At 42.3% G+C, this 26,727-nt stretch overlaps 2 protein-coding genes across 2 annotated transcripts; both read left to right on the top strand.

Annotated features, from left to right (window-relative positions):
- The first annotated feature begins 456 nt into the window (after nucleotides 1-456).
- On the top strand, nucleotides 457-1,398 carry LOC115078413 (olfactory receptor 1009-like). Its single transcript, XM_029581327.1, has one exon. It carries the CDS (start codon nucleotides 457-459, stop codon nucleotides 1,396-1,398), a length of 942 nt encoding a protein of 313 aa, XP_029437187.1.
- A 3,942-nt stretch (nucleotides 1,399-5,340) lies between these two features.
- On the top strand, nucleotides 5,341-6,282 carry LOC115078412 (olfactory receptor-like protein COR4). Its single transcript, XM_029581326.1, has one exon. It carries the CDS (start codon nucleotides 5,341-5,343, stop codon nucleotides 6,280-6,282), a length of 942 nt encoding a protein of 313 aa, XP_029437186.1.
- The last annotated feature ends 20,445 nt before the right edge of the window (nucleotides 6,283-26,727 follow it).

Genomic DNA, 26,727 nt, shown 5'->3' with positions numbered 1-26,727 from the left:
AGAGCTCAAAAGGTGGAATGTAAATATGTTAATTACATTAAACTAAATCTAAGACCCATCCATCTCTCTACATTTCTAGAATGATGAAGAGAGCCTAGAGGAGAAGATCAAGCTGCACTGCAAGTTGGAAGGATTCATCATTGAGCACCACTGGCCAAACTTACAGACAAATAGTGAGCTTTATTGCGCTGATGCACTAAATCTGTATTCGGCAGGAAGACAAGTGTCACTAGTCTCAGGATAATGTGGACATTTGCGAAGACGTCCCAAGATCTGTGCAATTCATGCATTAAACAACTGTGCATTGTCTGAGAAAGGCTAAGCTTCCTAGCTCAATGTGTTCTTTCAGCAAAACTAATAATCTAACAAAGATGCTCTCTATGTCTTGGTGGATAAAATATTTATTGACTTAGTTCTCTGTCTTATAACTTTGCATCCCTTCTTTGCCTAGAACCCATGGAAACGTCAAATCTCACCACAGTGACAGAATTCATCATTCTGGGGTTTCCTGAATATCCAGATCTCCAAATCCCCCTTTTCCTTCTGTTCTTACTGATTTACCTGATCATCCTGATGGGGAACCTCACTATTATAGCCCTGACGTGCCTGGACCCTCACCTGCACACCCCCATGTACTTTTTCCTCTGTAACTTGTCCTTCCTCGATGTCTCTTACACCTCCGTCACTCTTCCCAGACTGCTGGATATTTTATTAAGAAAGAGGCAGCGTATTTCTGCAGTTGGCTGTTTCACACAGGCATATTTTTTCATGTTTTCAGTATGTGTAGAATTTCTCCTGCTTACGTTCATGGCATTTGACCGCTATGTTGCGATCTGTCACCCTCTGAATTATATTGTAATTATAAATCAGAGGCTCTGTGTACTCATGGTCACAGGGGCCTGGATATCTGGGTCTTTGGGCCCTCTGACACACTCTGTCCTGCTCTCCTATCTCTCCTATTGTGGATCCAATGAGATTAATCATTTCTTCTGTGACCCCTCAGCATTGCTAAAACTCACCTGCTCCAGCACCTCCATCATTGATCATATGACTTATATTTTAGGTGCCTTTATAGACCTGCCATGCTTTGTCTTAACTCTCACATCTTACGTCTACATCATCTCCGCCATCCTGAGGATCCGTTCCAGAGAGGGAAGACGCAAAGCCTTCTCCACCTGCTCCTCCCACCTCACGGTCGTTATTCTCTTCTATGGGACTCTGATATGTTTGTATCTCAGACCAACATCCATGATGTCAGTGGATCAAAACAAGTTTTTGGCTTTGCTTTATAATGTTTTAATTCCCATGCTTAACCCCATGATCTACAGCTTGAAAAACCGAGAAGTGAAAGGAGCCTTGGGAGAAATGTTTAGTTTTCAAAGGAAACAATTTTCCTAAATTCAGAAGAACATTTTCAGTGTGGAATCTGTAGATTGTGTATGAATGTTCCTTCTTTGATAAATGCTGAATGTCAATGAGAAGCACTGGATTCACTGGAGTAAAGTCTGTGGGGGCCATGGGAATGTAAACAGACAACAGGCTTTAGGATCCCTCTGAACACTTAGTGAACTGCTGAAAGATTCTCCGCATTACAACATACTTAGCACACATACAATATTAAGTCATATTAATAAAGTTAAGCATTGATAAAATACATGCATTATAATAAAATTACAAAGATATTAACAGGTTACAAAGATATTTTCACAGATGCCCTTAGATCAGTGTTGGACAAATATTTTGAAGGGTTGTGGGGAGTGCTGAATAAGTTGAGAGAGATGCTCATAAAGGGGAAATTGAAATTCAATTAAGAAAGTGCAATGTATTTCGGGGGACACAAAGGTTCACAATATTTATTAATTAATCAGGAAACCAGAGAATATCAGCAGCTCTGGACTGCTTTTATCATGGACACTTATCACCTTGGGGTAATCTGCTTCAGCACTAATGGGATGGGTGGCGCAGGTTCTGTGAATAATTTAAACTCATTAGTCTTGATCACATGATAATCACGTAGTCTAACCAAATGCACAAGGCAAAGCTGGTGTGATCTGTGATTTGACAATATCCAGCTCAGGGATCCCTTCCCAGAGGAACCTGCAGGGATTTTAAATATTTCTAAGAGCTGAGGATTACCAGATCAGAGCCAGACCAGAACCATCCCGTATGCTGAAGGTAAGGACTTTAAATAAACCATTAATTACAAGCTGCCTTACTAGTGTTAGCATTTTTGCTGTACTATCTGTATACATTATGCTGTACACAAGAGAGAGAGAGAGTAAAACTGAACTCAGGAGTTACACAAAGCAGCAAGAAGTGAGGAAAGAGCAGCTGAAGAATGAGTCTGTGGGTCCCTACTCCTAAGAGCTTACAAATGGATGGAAGATGCCAGTGACAGAAGGAGGTCACATAGGGAGAGGAGCAGCGTGTGACAGATGCAGGGAATAGGGATCGGGGGCTTTACGTGGTAAAGAATTTCCGAAATAAAGTGGCAAATGAGAGAGGATCTGGAGGTGGGAGAGGAGATTAGTGAGGAGAGAGGGAGAAAGAGATGCAGGGGTATGGAGAAAGGAGAGAAAGCAGAAGACCCAGGAACAGAAGGATAAGGCAGGGGGATGAGTGTGAGAAGTGTGAAAGAGATTGGGATGCAGGGCAGGACGAGCACCGCTGAGCTGGGAGGATGGGAGAGAGCAGAGCACTCCCTGCTTTTCCTGAACTCAGCGCCCAGAGGGAGGGAGTCGATTCAAAAACCATTTGCGCGCATAAAAACAAACTCCCACCCTCAGCGGGTGCAAAGCAGGAGGCTGTTTCTGGCTCGTCCAATGTATTTTTCTAAGATAGACCATGCAGCCAGGTCCTCTTTGACGTGCCCAGCTTACCAGTCCCCGAGTGCTTTCCAGTAATGCAGTTATTTGCAGATGGCAGCACTAGAGCCAGATTCAAGGACCGGGCAAAATAAATCTCTCTCGCCACCCACCCGGGAAAGTCAGAAAAACCGGGGGCATTCCAGCAAAGTAAACGTTTCTGCAGATATGCACCGAGATTACCCCACTACCTCAGAAAGGAGCTGCAGAAAACATTTAGAAAAAGTCACCACTGAACCTTCCCCCTCATCTTTTACCAGGCGGTGATTACGAATAAATTAAACTATGAACTATGCCAGAAGAGAGGCGAGACCTGTCGCATTCATTCTCATAGTCCGGAGAAAAGGCCACACAGGTCCCGGGAATCAGACTCCCCCCAGCCAGGTCCAACAGCACAAAGTGGGCTCGGTCAGCACCAGCGGGGTTAGAAGGTGGCTCCTCTCCGAGCAGAGAGAGAGATCTTGTTCCTCTCCTCTCCGTCCCACTTCTCACAAACCTCAGGAAAGGATAGAGGACTCCAACACGAGGAGCCAGAGAAGATTCAACTCCTGCATCTTAGTAACTTGTGAGAGTTGATGGCTGCTAAAGAGGACCGAGATCTTCCTCATCTCTCCATCTCGTTTTCCTTCATCCAAATTTTATACTTTAGTCAAGTAATGTAATCACGTTTTATTTATTTAAAAAGGATTTATTACCCGCTCTTCCTACGTTCAGAGCGGGTACAATATGAATAGAAATAGATGAAGGTATGGAAAGAAGGTACATAATTCAGAATCAGGACAGGGTCAGATGATGGTACCTTAGGAACATACATACATGCATACATACATACATACATGCATAAATACATTCATACATACATACATGCATACATACATACATACATGCATAAATACATTCATACATACATGCATACATACATTCATACATACATACATGCATACATACATTCATACATACATGCATACATACATACATGCATAAATACATTCATACATACATGCATACATACATTCATACATATATACATACATGCATACATACATACATGCATACATACATTCATACATACATAAGGGGAATAAGAACAGTATCCTAGGTCATTCATTAGGGTCAGATCCTTCACAAAGAACTAGATAAGTAAAATTCAAAAATATTTCTCACTCCATCTTAACTTCTGGGTGAATTACAAACGCCATAAATACAACAATTTATGTACAATGAACACTCCTGTTTTTTACTTTTGCACTTTTAAAGGCTCAATGATTTCAGGTGTCCCAGCCCATCAGATTCCTGTGCTTGGCATAATAAGAGTTTGAAACCTCAAAAAATCAGGTTTCATTTCATTGTAATCTGAGATTTGCTGGCAATCAAAATATAAATAAATAAATAAATACATTTTAGTAAATGACAGATATCATTCTGTTACAAATGTTTTGAAACACTGCATGCTTTGCCCAAGGCATAAATTTGATTGTGAGGAAAAGCTTGGGCAAACCCAATAGTTCCCAGTAAAAGATGCACAAATAGTACTGCCAGATTTTTATCCAGTCCATAAATCTGGCCCAAACTCTGTTAAAGGAACAAGAACAAAGTAGTTAGAAACAGATGAGATTTTAGGGACCTACAAACACTTACACAATGTTTTTCCTCCTATATCTTCAAATCTATAACAATTCCTAACCAAACATCTCTCTCCTTCCATAGAGCTAACCATCTCAATCCAGAAACATTCAATAACGTCAAAACACATAACAGCCTCTCACACGTCTGTATTTCATCTTTAGTATCGGAAGAGAACTTAGAGAAGAAAAAGATGGTCAACCTGAGGTACAAGTTGTAAAGCTTCAACTTTCGAGGCCAGTGGCCAACTCTACAGATCTTTCATTAATTCTATTAATTCAGCAACCATGGGCATTGTTATCAGTCCTAGCATGGTGTAGCTTCTGGGATGTCTTATTTTATTTATTTATTTTATTTACTGAGTTTTATATGCTGTCATTAGGTTTCACCATCATAACGGTTTACAAAAATACAAAGGTTATAAGGTTAAGGAGGATAACAAGGGTTTCAAAAAGGTTCAAAAGATTGTTAACATAGGGATATCATATACAAGTCAGTTGCTGATCAGTTTTTTACGTTTCTCTTCTTTGTTATAATCCATACTTGTGTTGAGTTTCAGTTTTCTTCAGGATAGACCAGAGGATATTGGCGTTGAGTTTGTTCATTGGGTGAGTTGGTACGCTTTGGTGAACATGTCTCCATGTAAACCATGCACTAAGCAAATAATTATATCATGTGGGTTGTATGAAGGAGGCTTAACTTCAAGGCCCAATGTATCCTTTCAGTGTAACCAATTATGTAACAAAGATGCCTCACTGCGTAGCATATTTGATACCAATAACATATATGTTCATAGACTGAGCACAGTGTCTCATAAATTCATTCTTTCCATCTTTTCTTCTCCCAGAATCCAATGGAAGCTGAAAATCTCACCACAGTGACAGAATTCATCATTCTGGGCTTTCCTGAATATCCAGACCTGCAAATCCCCCTTTTCCTTCTGTTCTTACTGATTTACCTGATCATCCTGATGGGGAACCTCACTATTATAGCCCTGACGTGCCTGGACCCTCACCTGCACACCCCCATGTACTTTTTCATCTGTAACTTGTCCTTCCTCGATATCTCTTACACCTCAGTCACTCTTCCCAAACTCCTGGACATCTTCTTAAGGAAGGGGCAACATATTTCTGCAGTTGGGTGTTTTACACAGGCATATTTTTTCATATTTTTAGCATGTGAAGAATTTCTTCTGCTTACGGTCATGGCTTATGATCGCTATATTGCAATATGTCACCCCCTGCGCTACCCTGAGATTATGAATCAGAAACTCTGTGTTCTCATGGCCTTAGGATCCTGGATCTTTGGATTTCTGGAACCCATGACGCATACTGTCCTTCTCTCTCATCTCTCTTATTGTAGGTTTAATGAGATTAACCATTTTTTCTGCGACCTCTCAGCAGTGCTGAAACTCTCTTGCACCAGCACCTCCACCATTGATCATTTGACTTACATATTTGGTGCATTCATTGGCCTGCCCTGCTTCTTCTTAATCCTGACATCTTATGTCTACATCATCTCCACCATCCTGAGGATCCGATCCACGGAGGGGAGACACAAAGCCTTCTCCACCTGCTCCTCCCATCTCACAGTCGTTATTCTCTACTATGGGACTCTGATGTGTTTGTATATGAGACCAGCATCCATGCAGTCACTGGATCAGAACAAGCTCTTTGCTCTGCTCTATAATGTTTTAATTCCTATGGTTAATCCAATGATTTATAGCCTGAAAAACAGAGAGGTGAAAGAAGCTATGAGAAGAGTTTTTAATTTAAATCGAAAACAATTTTTCTGAAGTGAAAAAAAACTTTCTGTGCTTTAATCTGCAGATTATATGTGTGAATGTTCCCTTCTGAGATAATTCTGAATTAAAATGATGCAATGGACTCAATTTACTGGCCAATTTGCTTTGAGGAAGAACAATTAAAATGCAACAGTTTAAAAATGGGTCACCTGTCATTATTTATTTATTTAGACATTTTATATACCATTGATCCATGTAAAGATCGCAATGGTTTGCAAAAGTAACATTCATAGCTATAAATCAACAAATAAAGATGGGTAACAGAGGTAGTATTCATAATTAGGCTTTAGCATCTATTAATCAAAATATTTCATTACATATTAACTAAAGATCTAGGACATAAGGTGAGAAGTATAGAACTTATAATAATATAACAAATTTTGCATGTTAGTCAGTATGTTGTGTTGAGGTTCTTACATTCGCTTGTTACATGTATTCCTCGTGCTTCAATTAATATCACTTATATTTCTTATTATTGAAATTCTCTACATTCTGATATTTTTAAGTTAGGTTATATGCATTTTTGAATAGCCATGATTTTAGCTCGCACTTAAATCTCTTTCTATCTGGTACCAAACGTAACGTCTTGGGTAGAGCATTCCAAAGTTTAGGACCCGCAATGGAAAATGCATGATCTCTTACTCTGTATAGTATGCACAGCCAATAGTCCTTTGTTTTCAGATCTTAGTGTTCGCTGAGGTGTGTATACATTGTAGTGTCACGCTTATCAGGCCTGCGTTACTGGAATGACTGGTTTTGAATATTAACGTAATACTTTATAATACATTTGGGATTGTACTAATAACCAGTGCAGAGAAATCAGCAAGGGTAGAATGTGATCAAATTTCTTTGTTCCTAGCAGAAGTCTTGCGGAGGCATTTTGTAATAATTGTAATGGTTTTAGGAAACTTCCAGGAAGACCAAGTAATAAGGAGTTACAGTAATCTAGGTTTCAGAAAATTAAGGTTTGCAATACAGTATAGAAGTCCTCAAAGGTTAATAAAGGTTTTAACCAATGTAATATTCGCAGCTTGGTGTAATCTGAATTAATTAATTTATTGATGCTTTCTCATATTCAGGTTCTCATCTAGCTGGATCTCTAAATCCCTGTTATGGTTTGTAAGCTTGTGAACCCCTCGGCCGACGGGAGAGGTGGAACCGCCCAAGGGAGGAGCCCTGTGAGACTCACCATCGGGAGGCAAGGTCTAGGCTGATGTCAGACACAGCTGTGGAACAGAGTCTTTATTATGGAGAGAGAGAAAGTTACCCAAGGAGTGGATAATGCAGAAAAGACAGAGAGTCTGAATGATGGGGTACACCCAGCAGTAGCAATCCGGTAGTGGTCCGCAGAGTGGAGTACACCGCAGAGGGCTCTGGAAGCAGCAGCTTGACAATGGCCTGCAGCGCAGGTATCTGGTAGAGAGAATCCTCACTAGGAGATGGAGCAGTAGTGGCCTGTAGCACCGGGTACACCGACAGGATCCTTCCTTAGAGATGAGATGGTAGTGGCCTGCAGCGCAGGGTACTCACGTAGTGAAGGTCTGGTAGTGGCCTGTAACACAGGGTACGCCAGCAAGGTCCTCAGTTGAAGCAGAGATGGTAGTGGCCTGATTCCCATGGAGATTGGTAGAGTGGGTCCTCAGTGTGAGGTGTAGACTGTGGAGATCCAGAAGTAGAACTCGGTAGTGGCCTGCAGCATGGGGTACACCAGAATGCAATGGAGACTTGGAGAAGCAAGGTACTCGCAGAGGAAGCGTTCCAGCAATGCACCAGGGAACTAGGAGAAGCGTAGATCCCAGGATGAAGGCCCTCCGAGGAGCGGATAGCTAAAAGCAAGTAAGGGCTCCTGAGGAGTGGGCACCCAGTGAGGAGAAGTCCAAGGTGTCTGGAATGGTAGTCCATGGAATACGGTGCAGAATCACCAATGAGGGAACTCGTTACCAAGTTGTCAGTGGTCAGGTGCACTCAGCTTAAGTATTCGGGGTTGTAGATGTCATCACGGGAATGCTCTCCAGATTCCCACCAGGCAAGGCTTAAGACTGTCCTGTGCATGCGCGCACGCATGCCTATGTGATTCCGGAGGCAAGATGGCGGTCGGCAGTGCCCACGCCAACCTGGGAATGCCAGGAGGCATGGCGGTAGCTGGCAGAGGCTGTAACTCTCCCCAATGGAGTCAGAGAACTGAAGAAAGAGGTTGAGCATGACAGGTCGCAGCCGTCTGCGACCGACGGGCATAACAATCCATTATTTGATTTGAGGGAGTAATTAGAAAATTACCCAGGTCTAGAGCCAGTGGTTTAACTGTTGAAGAGTTTCAACTTAACCAGATGACTTCAGTCTTTTTTGGGTTTAATGTTAGTTTGAGTTGCAATAGCTCCTGCTGTATTGCTTTCATCTAGGTTGAAAGTGTTGATACTGTATTTTCCAATGATTTGGAGAATGGAATGTAGATCTGTATGTCATCAGCATATAAGAAAGTTATTCCTAGATTTGTCAGTAATTTGCATATTGGGAGCATATAAATATTGAATAGTGTTGCCGAGAGGGTTGAGCCTTGAGGGACACCTGTATCAATCTGGAAAGTATCAGCTATGTGATTACGTTGGATAAGAGGGAAGAGAACCATCTGTAAACACTACCGTTGATCCCAATATTGCTCAGCTGATGGCACAGCACGCAGTGGTCCACTGTGTCAAAGGTGGCTGTAAAATCGATTAGCACAAGGAAATAGGATTCATCAGAATCAAACCCTCGAAGATCAGAGTCCATTAAGGAAAGGAGTAAAGTCTCAGTTGAGCGATGTTTCCTACATCCAAATTGATTGGGGAAAAGAATATCTTGGTCTTCCAAATGAATCTCAATTTTATTTATTTATTTATTTATTTATTTATTTATTTACGTTTCTTAAATACCGGCATTCGTGAAAAAATCACATCATGCCGGTTTACATTCGAACAAGGTGTGCAAAAAATACAAAACTGAATTTAGTGCAGAGGAGTTGCAGTTACAATGAAACAGGGGTACTGGAACTGGGACACGAGAAAAAACGAGAAAAAACAGGTTTATGTATTAATACTTATTAATACATAAACCTCATAAATTAATACTTATTTACAGAACCGGAGTGGCTACATTCCTTGAATAGATGGTTGTGATTCAGATGTGGTCTGGGAAGGCTTGTTTGAAGTTGAGATAATACAGCTTTTTCCAGAACTTTTGAAAGAAAAGATGTTGGATATGGGTCTGTAGTTATCCCAGTCATCAGTTCTGCTGGTTTGTTTTTCAGAACTGAATTTATCACATCTTGCTTTAATCTGGGTGGTACGATTCCTTCAGAGAGAGAGAGAGAGATTAATTAAGGATGCGATTGCTGGAGTGATAACCCTGTGCACTTATTTCAAGGAACTGGCTGGGATTGGGTCACTTGGGTGAATAGCAGGATTAATTTTAGCAAGGATTTGACTCTGTTGAATATGAACCACTTCATCAGGCTGTGTGTATCTCCAGGTGCTTTTATGGAGGAACAGATAGGGAACTGAGCTTTTAATCTATTGATTTTGACTTAAGAAGGATCTTGCAAGCAGTCTTGGAGACGTTATAGCTTCTCGGGATGGAGGAAGACAGGTCCTTAATTAGAAGTTTAACAGCATCATGGAGCAATTTAGAATTGAATATCAGCCCATGAATCTGTTTAGCATAGTAATCCTTTTTTGCTTTATTGGTTAGTGCGTGGTATTTTGTTAGGAGAGATTTATATTTTCCTAGGGAATTCCCCATTTTTTCTCTAATTTTCCAGGGTTCTGTTTAGTGCGTCTCAAATCATCACTGCACCAGGGCTTCTTAAGTTTAGAGGTATCCCTTTGTTTGTTAATAGTTTTTGTCTGGACAGGACTAAGGCTTTCAGCTATGTCATTGATAATACGATCGCAGGAGTCAAATGCTGCGGAGGCATTGGCTTGATTTGGTTTGAGAAGCTTATTTTCTATTGATTCTACAAGTACATCCAGTTCTATCTTTTTTCTGAAAGTAAAAGTATGATTACATTTGTAGTATTATGAGTTTGTTTGAGGAGGGTGATTTCTGCCTTTATTAATTGGTGATCAGACCAGGGTACTGTGGTGTGAGAAGTATTGATTTGCTCTCCTCCTCATCCTAGTAACAGAGCAGTTGATGGCAGATAAAGACCCTGATCCATCCGGTCTGCTCAGGATCTGTCCCGGAGACCAGGCAGAGGATTCCTCCACTTTCTCCACAGTGTGGAGATTTGGGGCACTCTCTCATGTGCTGTGCATAATTTACACCCATCACTCCAGCTAATCCCATGACAACATGTAGCAAATGCACAAACATCGTTTACCTGAATCTCTGCGGTGTGAGCTGTGATTTCTCATCGTCTGCCTCAGGGATCCTGTCCCAGATGGCTCTGCAGTGACTATAAACACTTCTGAGAGCTGAGGATCACCAGATCAGAGGAAGTGCACTCCCACCCCATACCCTGAAGGTAAGGACTCCTGAGTGTGCCATTATTATAAACCTTAGTATTGTTAGCATCGCATGTGATGCACTGTCAGTATCCAAGAGAGAGAGAGAGAGAGCAAAGCAGGACTCAGGAGTTACACAAAGGCAGCAAGAAGTGAGGAAAGAGCAGCAGCAGAATGAGTCTGGGGGTCCCTACCCCTAAGAGCTTACAAGTGGATGGAAGATACCAGCGGCTAAGGGGGAGTCACCTGAGAAGAGAAGCAATGAGTGATGGATGCAGAGAAGAGGAATCGGGGGTTTTACTTGATAACATTTCCAAAGCAGGTAGGTAAGTGAGACAGGATCTGGAGGTGGGGGGAGAGGTTATTGGTAAGGAGAGAGGGAGCAAGAGATCCAGGGCAAGGAGAGAGCATTGAGGAGTCAGAGAGGGAAGATATTATGGTGACTGTGCTGTGAGCAGAAGACCAGGAATAGATGAGCACAGAAGGATTAATCAGGAAGATGAGTGCGGGGCTTTGAAGGGGGTGTGAGAAGTTGGAAATTAACTCAGGCAGAGATTGGGATCCAGGGGAGGAAGCAGAGGTGAAGCGTCTGAAATCTGAGGTCATTCTGGCAGCAGCGTGCAGAGGTTAGGTGAATGAGGAGAGACAGAGGAAGACCTGCCAGGGGGAGGTTGTACTAAATAAACCAGGAAATATCTGGGTAGAGGATCAGGATTTTAGGTCCAGTAATAAATAAATATAGCGATATCTGGATACCAGGAGCTGTATTCACTTAGAATCCATTCTGAATTGATTTGTTATGTACGTTTTATTCCTAATTTAGCAACGTGAATCCCTGCACACCCTGGGCTAGCTCGGAATAATCTGGGCTAGCACTGCTTGGCTCGGAGGATGGTGCTGGAGCACAGAGAGGGAGGGGTCATTTCCAAACCATTTGTACAGGTAAATAACTGCCCCCTCCACCCCCAGCAGGTAGAAAGTATGAGGGTGCTTTCTGCATAATTACCTTACAAAGATAAACACGCAGGGAGGTTCTCTTTGAAGGTGAAACCCAAAATAATGTTAGCTAGAAAAAACGCAGAACCTGCAACACAGGTCCAGCCTCTGATGAATTGTGAAAGTTTATGGCTGGTGAAGAGTTCAGGGTGGGTTAGGGCTAATGACTTCAGGATCTCTTTGAGGCCAGTACTCAGTGCATTTGTCCGGCTAGCTTTGGCACTTAGCCAGACCATCAGCAGAATTTAAATATCCCACTAAGCTGACCACCCTTAACATAACTAGATACGTTTAGGACTGCTGGAGATAAACCTATCCGGATAACGTTTCCATCGCCAGGCGTATTCAGGGGCACGGCCCTGCAGCACAGGAGCCCAGCTGTGTTACCTGGACGTTTATCAGGCTAAATATAATGGTCAGCGGTGGCTGTAACTTTACCCTTCATCATGTTTGCCTGCTGTGCTGATGTCCACAACATCTCCAGTCAAACAATTCAGTAGAATTTTCAATGGTTTCTTAAGAAAGAATTAAGATATTTATGTAGGATGAGCCTCTTGGAGATTTAAAGGCTCAGTGATATGTAGAAATCTTATTTTAATTTGTAAAACACTGCGGAGTGCTTACAGGCATTTGGGTTTTGGAGACCTTGTGATGCTTATTTTGTTCCAGTTTCAGGGGTCCCAGCCCATCAGATCCCAGTTCTGGGCATAATAACAGCATCTTCCTGAAAGCAATTTCCAATGCCTGTATGGACTTGGCTTTCAATTTCTCTCCAGCCAAGAACTTAGGGCTAAATTGGCGGGGAGGTGATTGATAGCCCAATATTTAGATATTTACAACTTCAGGGAATTTTGAATGCAGGTCAATTTGCATCTTCATTCAGTAGAAAGATCTTAGTCTTTGACAGGCTGATACAGTTACAGTCTCTGTTTGGATGTGCATTTTAGATGCGCTATTGTAACCCCTTATACTGTAAGGGGTGATAGTACGTGGAAAATGCTCAGCCCCCCCCAGAAACTAATAGCGCTCCTCACATGCAAATGCAGGTTGATGAGCCTATTACTTATTCCCCCAGAATACTGAAAGTAAAATGTGCGGCCAAGGGCAGGCGTTAAATTCTAAGCGACCCTGAGAAGTGTACAGCAAAGCAGAAAATACTGTACTACTGTACGCCTTCTGACTTACTATCCCAGCCATATTACGTGACAGGCACCTGCTGACAACCACGGGTTAGAAAAACAGTTGCCAGCAAAACTGAGCGTCGGGTGTTGGTCCCACTGACAGCCGCGTCTGCCCAATAGTGAGATGTAAGATCTTTGGATGAAAGATTTAGGGAGGGAGGTTGATGAGGAGTATGGAGAGTCAGTGGGGGAAAAAGGAGAAAGGCTAAATGTTTTATCATCGCTACTTAAATCTGGTGCAGTTGCACAGAATGAATCTGAGTGACTCAGGCAGGTGCTGGAGGGATTGTGGAGAAGTGAGATCCTTTTTTCATACGTGCTGGATCTCTGTATTTTGGGAGGAAGTCCTACATGGATTCGGGAGGCAACGAGCATACAATTGCCGAGTGATCCAGGAATAATATTATTAGCTCTTCCATCACTGGGGACATTCCTTTACTGATACATCTGATTGATGCGGTGAGCTGTGCGGTTCATAGATTTTGGAAGTCACCAGTTAACCCTTTTTTTAAAAGTAGATCCAAGCATGTTGGTCTGTATTTTCTATGGAATTAATAGATTTTGTATGTGATACATTTATTTATTTATTTATTTGTTTGTTTATTAGCTTTTACATTACAAACTGGAATCCATTTTTGAAACTTGCAGGTAAAGAAAAAATCAGGGTGGCGAGGGATTGTGATAGCATAATAAGTTATGTATATTCTGCCTTTCTTTGCTGAACAATATCATTCACATTTTCGCTGGTATGTTTTTGCTCCTGTTTAACTTCTTACTGCATTGCCTTTCATTATTACAAAAAAGCCTGTTTAAAACTAAAAATAAAATGAATTAAGATATTTATGTAGGATGAGCCTCTTGGAGATTTAAAGGCTCAGTGATATGTAGAAATCTTATTTTAATTTGTAAAAACACCCTGGGGTTCTCAAAGCCATTTTTTTCTGGAGAAAACTTGAATTTGAAAACCTTGTGGTGCTTACATTGAACCAAGGCTAAAGGATGTCAGAGATCTGAAGTACGGACTCATGACCTGATTGCTAAGGCATTAAAACATTGTTTTATTCTTATTTTGGTTTCTTTTCAGGAGTCCCAGCCCATCAGATTACTGTTTTGGGCATAATAAGAATCTGAAATCTCAGAAATCAGGTTTCATCTCATTGTAACCTGAGGATTGCTGGCAAATATTGTTCTCTTGCAAAATGTTGAAATTGTGCATGTTTTGTCCAAGGCATAATTTTGACACTAAGCAAAACATTGGGCCTTCTATGCTCCTCTCAAGGAAATAATTTTGTGTGCACCACTAAGAGTCTTAGTGGTGCACACAAAATTATTTTCTTGAGAAATTGAGAAATTGAGAAATTGTTAGTCCAACTGTGGGGAAAGATAGCAGCTTAGCTCTGATTTTCAGCAACAGACTCCTAACATAGGGGCCGACGTCGTGGCATCTGAAGCGCAGGGATCAATTTAGGAGTCCAAGTTAGTCTTAAACCAGTGAGAGCTCATCGTTTACTGAATATTAGCCCCTAAGTGCCTGATATCTCTGGTCTTCCCAGAGATATCAGGCACTTAGGGACTTAGATCATTAGGACATTGAAAATGCTCCTCCTCCCATCTCCTCAGATCTATTACAATTTAGAAATATAGAAACATAGACAATGAAGCAGAAAATGACCAACCTGTCCATCCAGTCTGCCCAGCAAGCTTATGGTAGCATCTGCCGTGCCATAAAGGTCACCCCCATATTTTCAGGTCACCCCCATATTTACAGGTCACCCCCATATTTTCAGGTCACCCCCATATTTACAGGTCACCCCCATATTTAGTTTCTAAAACCTTCAAAATCAAGGCTCTTGCTGGTTATTGTCTGAGTCCAATTTCCCATTCCCTCTTGACATTGAAGCAGAGAGCAATGCTGGAGTTGTATCAACAGTATGAAGACTTACTGGTTAAGGGTAGAAACAGCTGCATCAGCAAGTTACCCCCATGCACTCTTTTCTTCATATCCATCCTCTAAGCTTTAGGGATTGACAGTGTTTATCCCATGCCCCTTTGAAATATTTCACTGATTTACTCCTCACCACCTCATCCGGAAGGGGATTCTCATTCTAATGCCGCATCTTTCTCCTTCCACAGAGCCGTCCATCTCAATAACATCTGAGCACAATGTCCCATTTCAGCTGTGAACTTCATTGCTAGCATCAGATGAGGGCACAATAAGGGTCAATCTGTGATGATTCAGCTACGGGTGCCGCTGGCCAGCTTTTCTGATTAAATTTATTCAGCAGAGGAAGGAGGAAGTCAGTGTCCTTGGAGGGTGTAGCCATGGAAGAGGAAAATCTCACCTCAGTGACAGAATTCATCATTCTGGGGTTTCCTGAATATCCAGATCTCCAAATCCCCCTTTTCCTTCTATTCTTACTGAGTTACCTGATCATCCTGATGGGGAACCTCACTATTATAGCCCTGACGTGCCTGGACCCTCACCTGCACACCCCCATGTACTTTTTCCTCTGTAACTTGTCCTTCCTCGATATCTCTTCCACCTCTATCACCCTCCCCAAACTGCTGGACATCCTCTTAAGAAAGAGGCAACATATTTCTGCAGTTGGGTGCTTTGCTCAGGTGTATTTTTTCATATATTGGGCACTTGTAGAATTTCTTCTGCTCACAGTCATGGGCTATGACCGCTATGTGGCCGTCTGTCACCCCCTGCGCTACACTGTGATTATGAATTGGAGATTTTGTGTGCTGAGTACCACAGGGATTTTCATCTTTGGGTTTCTGATCCCTGTGGCACACACTGTCCTTTTCTATCATGCATCTTATTGTGGATCCAATGAGATTAAGCATTTCTTCTGTGACTCCTCGGCATTGTTGCAGCTCATCTGCTCCAGCACATTTGCAATTGATAGTATGACTTATTTTTGGGGTGCACTAATAGACCTACCTTGCTTTATCTTAACCCTTGCATCTTATATCTATATCATCTCTGCTATCCTGAGGATACGATCTGCAGAGGGGAGACGCAAAGCTTTCTCCACCTGCTCCTCCCACCTCACAGTCGTTATTCTCTTCTATGGGACTCTGATCTGTTTGTATATGAGACCAGCGTCCATGATGTCAGTGAATCAAAACAAGTATTTTGCTATGTTGAATAGTGTTTTAATCCCCATGTTTAACCCCATGATTTATAGCCTGAAAAACCAAGAGGTAAAAAAAGCCCTGAGAAGAGTTTTTAATTTTAATAGAAAACATTTTTTCTAATATAACACCTTCCTCTCCAGAGGGGGTCACACCTCAGTGCACTGGCAATTCGATGCTGCATCTGGTACATGGGTTCTGTGATGGGGAGAGGCTTAACCTGCAGGATCTGAAAGAAGATCACTCTCAAAAATGAAAACAATCCATACAGAACTTGTGTGTCCCAAAACAGAAATTATTTTACTGAAAGACTGAACTAAAATATAGAAAACATTCCAGAGAACAACCGAATCAGGACCTCTTCTCAGGTCTGGACACTACTGGATTCCCACAGAACAGAGCTCCACTTTGACAATGGAAGAGAGAGGTAACCAACCCACTCTCTCCTGGGAGCCCAACCAAAGCACAGACCACAGCTACTCCTCACCGCTCTTCTCATGGAATCTCCTGCAGGCTCTCCTCAATGTAACACCGGGCTACTGCCTACCCCTTATGGGTATGACCCTCCTTGTACATACTCATCTCCCCTTGGACCTCAAGTTGCTAGATCATTCCCAGATTACTTTCTTCTGAATCCTAGTGTGATATACACCAAAGTAAAGAGAACATTTTCTGTGCTTTAGCGTGAAGATTGTGTAGTGTCAATGTCCCTTCCTTGTTAATTCTGCATGCCAATGAAAAGATGAACTGAGATTTTTTAATAATAATTCCATTTAACCTTCCAATATAGAAAGGCAATATGAATAAAGTATCTTAACACTGCCCTGACTCAGAATCTGCTTCCTAACTTTGCTGTTCTATGAAGGTCGCCTTGCAGTGGAGAGTTGATGTATTATTGGTAGAGTTGCAAGGGGAATAAACTGCAGGAGCAGCAGTTATTACCCAAGACAGCAGTGATTGGACTTCATCAGGGATCAAAGAAGGCATGGGGAGCCCAGCAATGTCATGATCATTGATTATCATGGACTTGACCATGCTTGGGACAGATGTGAGAGGAGGATGGAGAGATTGGGTGGAAGACCCTAAGAAGACGTTGATATTGGCTTGCATTTGTGAACTCTGGGTTGAGAGATAGGCTGGAAAACCCAAGCAGGGGTGTTGATGTTGGGAGGCATTTAGGGTTTCTATATTCACATCTATCATAAGGATGAATCTCAGCTGCCCAGAGCAGATGGGCCATTTTTGTCTTTATGTGCCATTATTTAAAATGGAGTCAATTTTCAAAGGGTTTATTTTGGAGTTAGGCTCCTAAATTGGCCATTTTGAAAATGTACTAGGACTGAGTGAGTACATTTTGGTTCGATTGGGGGTCTTGTTCAGTGGAGCAGTAAGTGGACAAGTTATCCGGCTAAAGTTAAACATGTTTTAGTAGTTTTAATATAGATGCATATAAAATTGTTATCTCTAATACTATGTAATAATCCAGATAGGACCCACATTGACGTCATCCTAAACAAATGATGGTGAGTAGAAGCAAAGAAAGAAGCGATACTTAGCTTATGTCCATCGACTTTGAACCAGCCTGCTTCAGGAGGATTTAATCCCATCTGATTCTCAAATGTGGAAAGTCCGCACCGTGTTGAAAACTTCTCTGAAACAGAAAACTGCGCTTTAACCTGCAGATTATGTGTGTGAATGTTCGTTCTTAGATAATTCTGAAGGAAAATGAACAGATGAACTGAATTTTAATGATGATAAATATGTGCAGCCTTCTTTTATATAGATGCAAAATGAATCTATACAATGAAACTATCTTAACCCTATCCAGATTCAACGCCTGCTTGCTGACCTTGCTGCTCTATGAAGGTCGCCTGTAGTGGAGTTGGGGATGCATTACTGGGAAACTCATGGGGAGCCTCTGTGGCAGGATTTAGAGTTTATCATTTCTCCCCACTGAAAGCTGCCACTTACAGGCGAGGTGGTTGTAAAGGGACAAATGACATTAACTGGAGACGGGTATAATGTAAAAGACATAAACATGTGTGAATAATAAGACCAAGGTGACACCATGAGGCAGTACCAGGGGTGGAGTGGGTAACACACACTTTGGGCAGCTGAAGTTCCAAACCAAAGTTTCCTTGAATCTCTGCGGTGTGAGCTGTGATTTCTCATCGTCTGCCTCAGGGATCCTGTCCCAGATGGCTCTGCAGTGACTATAAACACTTCTGAGAGCTGAGGATCAGCAGATCAGAGGAAGTGCACTCCCACCCCGTGCCCTGAAGGTAAGGACTCCTGAGTGTGCCATTATTATAAACCTTAGTATTGTTAGCATCGCATGTGATGCACTGTCAGTATCCAAGAGAGAGAGAGAGAGCAAAGCAGGACTCAGGAGTTACACAAAGGCAGCAAGAAGTGAGGAAAGAGCAGCAGCAGAATGAGTCTGGGGGTCCCTACCCCTAAGAGCTTACAAGTGGATGGAAGATACCAGCGACTAAGGGGGAGTCACCTGAGAAGAGAAGCAATGAGTGATGGATGCAGAGAAGAGGAATCGGGGGTTTTACTTGATAACATTTCCAAAGCAGGTAGGTAAGTGAGACAGGATCTGGAGGTGGAGGGAGAGGTTATTGGTGAGGAGAGAGGGAGCAAGCGATCGAGGAGCAAGGAGAGAGCATTGAGGAGTCAGAGAGGGAAGATATTGTGGTGACTGTGCTGTGAGCAGAAGACCAGGAATAGATGAGCACAGAAGGATTAAGCAGAAGGATGAGTGCGGGGCTTTGAAGGGGGTGTGAGAAGTTGGAAATTAACTCAGGCAGAGATTGGGATCCAGGGGAGGAAGCAGAGGTGAAGCGTCTGAAACCTGAGGTCATTCTGGCAGGAGCGTGCAGAGGTTAGGTGAATGAGGAGAGACAGAGGGAGACCTGCCAGGGGGAGGTTGTACTAAATAAACCAGGAAATATCTGGGTAGAGGATCAGGATTTTAGGTCCAGTAATAAAATAAATGTAGCGATATCTGGATACCAGGAGCTGTATTCACTTAGAATCCATTCTGAATTGATTTGTTATGTACGTTTTATTCCTCATTTAGCAGCGTGAATCCCTGCACAGCCTGGGCTAGCTCGGAATAATCTGGGCTAGCACTGCTTGGCTCGGAGGATGGTGCTGGAGCACAGAGAGGGAGGGGTCATTTCCAAACCATTTGTACAGGTAAATAACTGCCCCCTCCACCCCCAGCAGGTAGAAAGTATGAGGGTGCTTTCTGCATAATTACCTTACAAAGATAAACACGCAGGGAGGTTCTCTTTGAAGGTGAAACCCAAAATGATGATAGCTAGAAAAAACGCAGAACCTGCAACACAGGTCCAGCCTCTGATGAATTGTGAAAGTTCACGGCTGGTGAAGAGTTCAGGGTGGGTTAGGGCCAATGACTTCAGGATCTCTTTGAGGCCAGTACTCAGTGCATTTATCTGGCTAGCTTTGGCACTTAGCCAGACCATCAGCAGAATTTAAATATCCCATTAAGCTGACCACCCTAAACATAATTAGATAACATTAGCACTGCTGGAGATAAACCTATCCGGATAACGTTTCCATAGCCGGGCGTATTCAGGAGCACGGCCCTGCAGCACAGGAGCCCAGCTGGGTTACGTGGACGTTTATCAGGCTAAATAAAATGGTCAGCGGAGGCTGTAACTTTACCCTTCATCATGTTTGCCCGCTCTGCTGATGTCCACAACATCTCCAGTCAAACAATTCAGTAGAATTTTCAGTAGTTTGTTAAGAAAGAATTAAGATATTTATGTAGGATGAGCCTCTTGGAGATTTAAAGGCTCAGTGATATGTATTTATTTATTTATTTAGGGTTTTTCTATACCGGCATTCATGAGACAATCACATCATGCTGGTTTGCATTTAAACAGGAGTGCAATATATATAACAATAACTGGAACTATCATGCAGAAGATGAACTGGGAGAAGAGGGAAAAAATAGACAAGATTAGTAAAGGCTAAAATAATATACAAGGAGATGGAGTTGAGTTGCCTGTGTTACATATGTTGATGGAGAAGGGCATTAATGTAGAAATCTTATTTTAATTTGTAAAACACTGCGGAGTGCTTAAAGCCATTTGGGTTTTGGAGACCTTGTGATGCTTATTTTGTTCCAGTTTCAGGTTTCCCAGCCCATCAGATCCCAGTTCTGGGCATAACAACAGCATCTTCCTAAAAGCAATTTCCAATGCCTGTATGGACTTGGCTTTCAATTTCTCTCCAGCCATGAACTTATTAAGGCTAAATTGGCAGGGAGGTGATTGATATCCCAATATTTAGATATTTACAACTTCAGGGAATTTTGAATGCAGGTCAATTTGCATCTTCATTCAGTAGAAAGATCTTAGCCTTTCACAGGCTGATACAGAACGGTGCACTCAGTCCCCGTTTGGCCGTGCGTTTTAGATGCGCTATTGTAACCCCTTATACTGTAAGGGGTGATAGTACGTGGAAAATGTGCCCCCCCCCCCCCAATTCTTATGTGAGAAGAAGCCGGCCCAATAGTGAGACGTAAGATCTTTGGATGAAAGATTTAGGGGGGGAGGTTGATGAGGAGTATGGAGAGTCAGTGGGGGAAAAAGGAGAAAGGCTAAATGTTTTATCATCGCTACTTAAATTCGGTGCAGTTGCACAGAATGAATCTGAGTGACTCAGGCAGGTGCTGGAGGGATTGTGGAGAAGTGGGATCCTTTTTTCATACGTGCTGGATCTCTGTATTTTGGGAGGAAGTCCTACATGGATTCGGGAGGCAATGAGCATACAATTGCCGTGTGATCCAGGAATAATATTATTAGCTCTTCCATCACTGGGGACATTCCTTTACTGATACATCTGATTGATGCGGTGAGCTGTGCGGTTCATAGATTTTGGAAGTCACCAGTTAACCCTTTTTTTAAAAGTAGATCCAAGCATGTTGGTCTGTATTTTCTATGGAATTAATATATTTTGTATGTGATACATTTATTTATTTATTTATTTATTAGCTTTTACATTACAAACTGGAATCCATTTTTGAAACTTGCAGGTAAAGAAAAAATCAGGGTAGCGAGGGATTGTGATAGCATAATAAGTTATGTATATTCTGCCTTTCTTTGCTGAACAATATCATTCACATTTTCGCTGGTATGTTTTTGCTCCTGTTTAACTTCTTACTGCATTGCCTTTCATTATTACAAAAAAGCCTGTTTAAAACTAAAAATAAAATGAATTAAGATATTTATGTAGGATGAGCCTCTTGGAGATTTAAAGGCTCAGTGATATGTAGAAATCTTATTTTAATTTGTAAAAACACTCTGGGGTTCTCAAAGCCATTTTTTTCTGGAGAAAACTTGAATTTGAAAACCTTGTGGTGCTTACATTGAACCAAGGCTAAAGGATGTCAGAGATCTGAAGTACGGACTCATGACCTGATTGCTAAGGCATTAAAACATTGTTTTATTCTTATTTTGGTTTCTTTTCAGGAGTCCCAGCCCATCAGATTACTGTTTTGGGCATAATAAGAATCTGAAATCTCAGAAATCAGGTTTCATCTCATTGTAACCTGAGGATTGCTGGCAAATATTGTTCTCTTGCAAAATGTTGAAATTGTGCATGTTTTGTCCAAGGCATAATTTTGACACTAAGCAAAACATTGGGCCTTCTATGCTCCTCTCAAGGAAATAATTTTGTGTGCACCACTAAGAGTCTTCCCAGAGATGTCAGGCACTTAGGGACTAATATTCAGTAAACGATCAGCTCTCACTGGTTTAAGCCTAACTTGGACTCCTAAATTGATCCCTGCCATTCAGATGCCACGACGTCGGCCCCTATGTTAGGAGTCTGTTGCTGAAAATCAGAGCTAAGTTGCTATCTTTCCCCACAGTTGGATAGAGATTACATCATTAGGACATTGAAAATGCTCCTCCTCCCATCTCCTCAGATCTATTACAATTTAGAAATATAGAAACATAGACAATGAAGCAGAAAAAGACCAACCTGTCCATCCAGTCTGCCCAGCAAGCTTATGGTAGCATCTGCCGTGCCATAAAGGACACCCCCATATTTACAGGTGACCCCCATATTTAGTTTCTAAAACCTTCAAAATCAAGGCTCTTGCTGGTTATTGTCTGAGTCCAATTTCCCATTCCCTCTTGACATTGAAGCAGAGAGCAATGCTGGAGATGCATCAACAGTATGAAGACTTACTGGTTAAGGGTAGAAACAGCTGCATCAGCAAGTTACCCCCATGCACTCTTTTCTTCATATCCATCCTCTAAGGTTTAGGGATTGACAGTGTTTATCCCATGCCCCTTTGAAATATTTCACTGACTTACTCCTCACCACCTCCTCCGGAAGGGGATTCTCATTCTAATGCCGCATCTCTCTCCTTCTACAGAGCCGTCCATCTCAATAACATCTGAGCACAATGTCCCATCTCAGCCGTGAACTTCAATGCTAGCGTCAGACGAGGGCACAATAAGGGTCAATCTGTGATGATTCAGCTACGGGTGCCGCCGGCCAGCTTTTCTGATTAAATTTATTCAGCAGAGGAAGCAGGAAGTCAGTGTCCTAGGAGGGTGTAGCCATGGAAGAGGAAAATCTTACCTCAGTGACAGAATTCATCATTCTGGGGTTTCCTGAATATCCAGATCTCCAAATCCCCCTTTTCCTTCTATTCTTACTGATTTACCTGATCATCCTGATGGGGAACCTCACTATTATAGCCCTGACGTGCCTGGACCCTCGCCTGCACACCCCCATGTACTTTTTCCTCTGTAACTTGTCCTTCCTCGATATCTCTTCCACCTCTATCACCCTCCCCAAACTGCTGGACATCCTCTTAAGAAAGAGGCAACATATTTCTGCAGTTGGGTGCTTTGCTCAGGTGTATTTTTTCATATATTGGGCACTTGTAGAATTTCTTCTGCTCACAGTCATGGGCTATGACCGCTATGTGGCCGTCTGTCACCCCCTGCGCTACACTGTGATTATGAATTGGAGATTTTGTGTGCTGAGTATCACAGGGATTTTCATCTTTGGGTTTCTGATCCCTGTGGGACACACTGTCCTTTTCTACCATGCATCTTATTGTGGATCCAATGAGATTAAGCATTTCTTCTGTGACCCCTCAGCATTGATGAAACTCATCTGCTCCAGAACATTTGCAATTGATAGTATGACTTATTTTTGGGGTGCACTGATAGACCAACCTTGCTTTATCTTAACCCTTGCATCTTATATCTATATCATCTCTGCTATCCTGAGGATACGATCTGCAGAGGGGAGACGCAAAGCTTTCTCCACCTGCTCCTCCCACCTCACAGTCGTTATTCTCTTCTATGGGACTCTGATCTTTTTGTATATGAGACCAGCATCCATGATGTCAGTGAATCAAAACAAGTATTTTACTATGTTGAATAGTGTTTTAATCCCCATGTTTAACCCCATGATTTATAGCCTGAAAAACCAAGAGGTAAAAAAAGCCCTGAGAAGAGTTTTTAATTTTAATAGAAAACATTTTTTCTAATATAACACCTTCCTTTCCAGAGGGGGTCACACCTCAGTGCACTGGCAATTCGATGCTGCATCTGGTACATGGGTTCTGTGATGGGGAGAGGCTTAACCTGCAGGATCTGAAAGAAGATCACTCTTCAAAATGAAAACAATCCATACAGAATTTGTGTGTCCCAAAACAGAAATTATTTTACTGAAAGACTGAACTAAAATATAGAAAACATTCCAGAGAACAACAGAATCAGGTCCTCTTCTCAGGTCTGGACACTACTGGATTCCAACAGAACAGAGCTCCACTTTGACAATGGAAGAGAGAGGTAACCAACCCACTCTCTCCTGGGAGCCCAACCAAAGCACAGACCACAGCTACTCCTCACCGCTCTTCTCATGGAATCTCCTGCAGGCTCTCCTCAATGTAACACCGGCTACTGCCTACCCTTATGGGTATGACCCTCCTTATACATTCTCACCTCCCCTTGGACCTCAAGTTGCTAGGTCATTCCCAGATTACTTTCTTCTGAATCCTAGTGTGATATACACCAAAATAAAGAGAACATTTTCTGTGCTTTAGCGTGAAGATTGTGTAGTGTCAATGTCCCTTCCTTGTTAATTCTGCATGCCAATGAAAAGATGAACTGAGTTTTTTTAATAATAATTCCATTTAAGCTTCCAATATAGAAAGGCAATATGAATAAAGTATCTTAACACGGCCCTGACTCAGAATCTGCTTCCTAACTTTGCTGTTCTATGAAGGTCGCCTTGCAGTGGAGAGTTGATGTATTATTGGTAGAGTTGCAAGGGGAATAAACTGCAGGAGCAGCAGTTACTACCCAAGACAGCAGTGATTGGACTTCATCAGGGATCAAAGAAGGCATGGGGAGCCCAGCAATGTCATGATTATCATGGACTTGACCATGCTTGGGACAGATGTGAGAGGAGGATGGCGAGATTGGGTGGAAGACCCTAGGAAGACGTTGATATTGGCTTGCATTTGTGAACTCTGGGTTGAGAGATAGGCTGGAAAACCCAAGCAGGGGTGTTGATGTTGGGAGGCATTTAGGGTTTCTATATTCACATCTATCAAGAGGATGAATCTCAGCTGCCCAGAGCACATGGGCCATTTTTTGTCTTTATGTGTCATTATTTAATATGGAGTCAATTTTCAAAGGGTTTATTTTGTAGTTAGGCTCCTAAATTGGCCATTTTGAAAATGTACTAGGACTGAGTGAGTACATTTTGGTTCGATTGGGGGTCTTGTTCAGTGGGGCAGTAAGTGGACAAGTTATCCGGCTAAAGTTAAACATGTTTTAGTAGTTTTAATATAGATGCATATAAAATTGTTATCTCTAATACTATGTAATAATCCAGATAGGACCCACATTGACGTCATCCTAAACAAATGACGGTGAGTAGAAGCGAAGAAAGAAGCGATACTTAGCTTATGTCCATCGACTTTGAAAGGTTCCCCGACATGGAACCAGCCTGCTTCAGGAGGATTTAATCCCATCTGATTCTCAAATGTGGAAAGTCCGCCCCGTGTTCAAAACTTCTCTGAAACAGAGAACTGTGCTTTAACCTGCAGATTATGTGTGTGAATGTTCCTTCTTAGATAATTCTGAAGCAAAATGAACAGATGAACTGAATTTTAATGATGATAAATATGTGCAGCCTTCTTTTATATAGATGCAAAATTAATCTATAGAATGAAACTATCTTAACCCTATCCAGATTCAGCGTCTGCTTGCTGACCTTGCTGCTCTATGAAGGTCGCCTGTAGTGGAGTGGGGATGCATTACTGGGGAAACTCATGGGGAGCCTCTGTGGCAGGATTTAGACTTTATCATTTCTCCCTACTGAAAGCTGCCACTTACAGGGGAGGTGGTTGTAAAGGGACAAATGACATTAACTGAAGACGGGTATAATGTAAAAGACATAAACATGTGTGAATAATAAGACCAAGGTGACACCATTAGGCAGTACCAGGGGTGTGAATGGTAACACACACTTTGGGCAGCTGACTGCTCCAAACCAAAGTTTACATGAATCTCTGTGGTGTGAGCTGTGATTTCTCATCTTCTGCTTCAGGGATCCTGTCCCAGATGGCTCTGCCATGACTATAAACACTTCTGAGAGCTGAGGATCAGCAGATCAGAGGAAGTGCACTCCCACCCCGTACCCTGAAGGTAAGGACTCCTGAGTGTGCCACTATTACAAACCTTAGTATTGTTAGCATCGCATGTGATCCACTGTCAGTATCCAAGAGAGAGAGAGAGAGAGCAAAGCAGGACTCAGGAGTTACACAAAGGCAGCAAGAAGTGAGGAAAGAGCAGCAGCAGAATGAGTCTGGGGGTCCCTACCCCTAAGAGCTTACAAGTGGATGGAAGATACCAGCGACTAAGGAGGAGTCACCTGAGAAGAGAAGCAATGAGTGATGGATGCAGAGAAGAGGAATCGGGGGTTTTATTTGATAAAATTTCCAAAGCAAGTAGGCGAGTGAGACAGGATCTGGAGGTGGGGAGAAAGGTGATTTGTGAGGAGAGAGGGAGCAAGAGATCCAGGGGCAAGAAGAAAGCATGGAGGAAGAAGAGTATTGAGGAGTCAGAGAGGGAAGATATTGTGGTGACTGTGCTGTGAGCAGAAGACCAGGAATAGATGAGCACAGAAGGATTAAGCAGGAGGATGAGTGCGGGACTTTGAAGGGGGTGTGAGAAGTTGGAAATTAACTCAGGCAGAAATTGGGATCCAGGGGAGGAAGCAGAGGTGAAGCGTCTGAAATCTGAGGTCATTCTGGCAGCAGCGTGCAGAGGTTAGGTGAATGAGGAGAGACAGAGGGAGACCCGCCAGGGTTAGGTTGTACTAAATAAACCAGGAAATATCTGGGTAGAGGATCAGGATTTTAGGTCCAGTAATAAAATAAATGTAGCGATATCTGGATACCAGGAGCTGTATTCACTTAGAATACATTCTGAATTGATTTGTCATGTACGTTTTATTCCTAATTTAGCAGTGTGAATCCCAGCACACCCTGGGCTAGCTCAGAATAATTTGGGCTAGCACTGCTTGGCTAGGAGGAAGGTGCTGGAGCACAGAGAGGGAGG

Source organism: Rhinatrema bivittatum, chromosome 16 (assembly GCF_901001135.1).
Source record: "Rhinatrema bivittatum chromosome 16, aRhiBiv1.1, whole genome shotgun sequence".
Lineage (NCBI taxonomy): Eukaryota > Metazoa > Chordata > Amphibia > Gymnophiona > Rhinatrematidae > Rhinatrema > Rhinatrema bivittatum.
The sequence above is the reverse complement of the archived record's forward strand: the minus strand, read 5'-3'. Positions and strand labels throughout refer to the sequence as shown.

What these genes read in the sequence shown, in the direction of transcription:
- LOC115078413 (XM_029581327.1), top strand. Translation starts at nt 457, where the DNA reads ATGGAAACGTCAAATCTCACCACAGTGACAGAATTCATCATTCTGGGG.
- LOC115078412 (XM_029581326.1), top strand. Translation starts at nt 5,341, where the DNA reads ATGGAAGCTGAAAATCTCACCACAGTGACAGAATTCATCATTCTGGGC.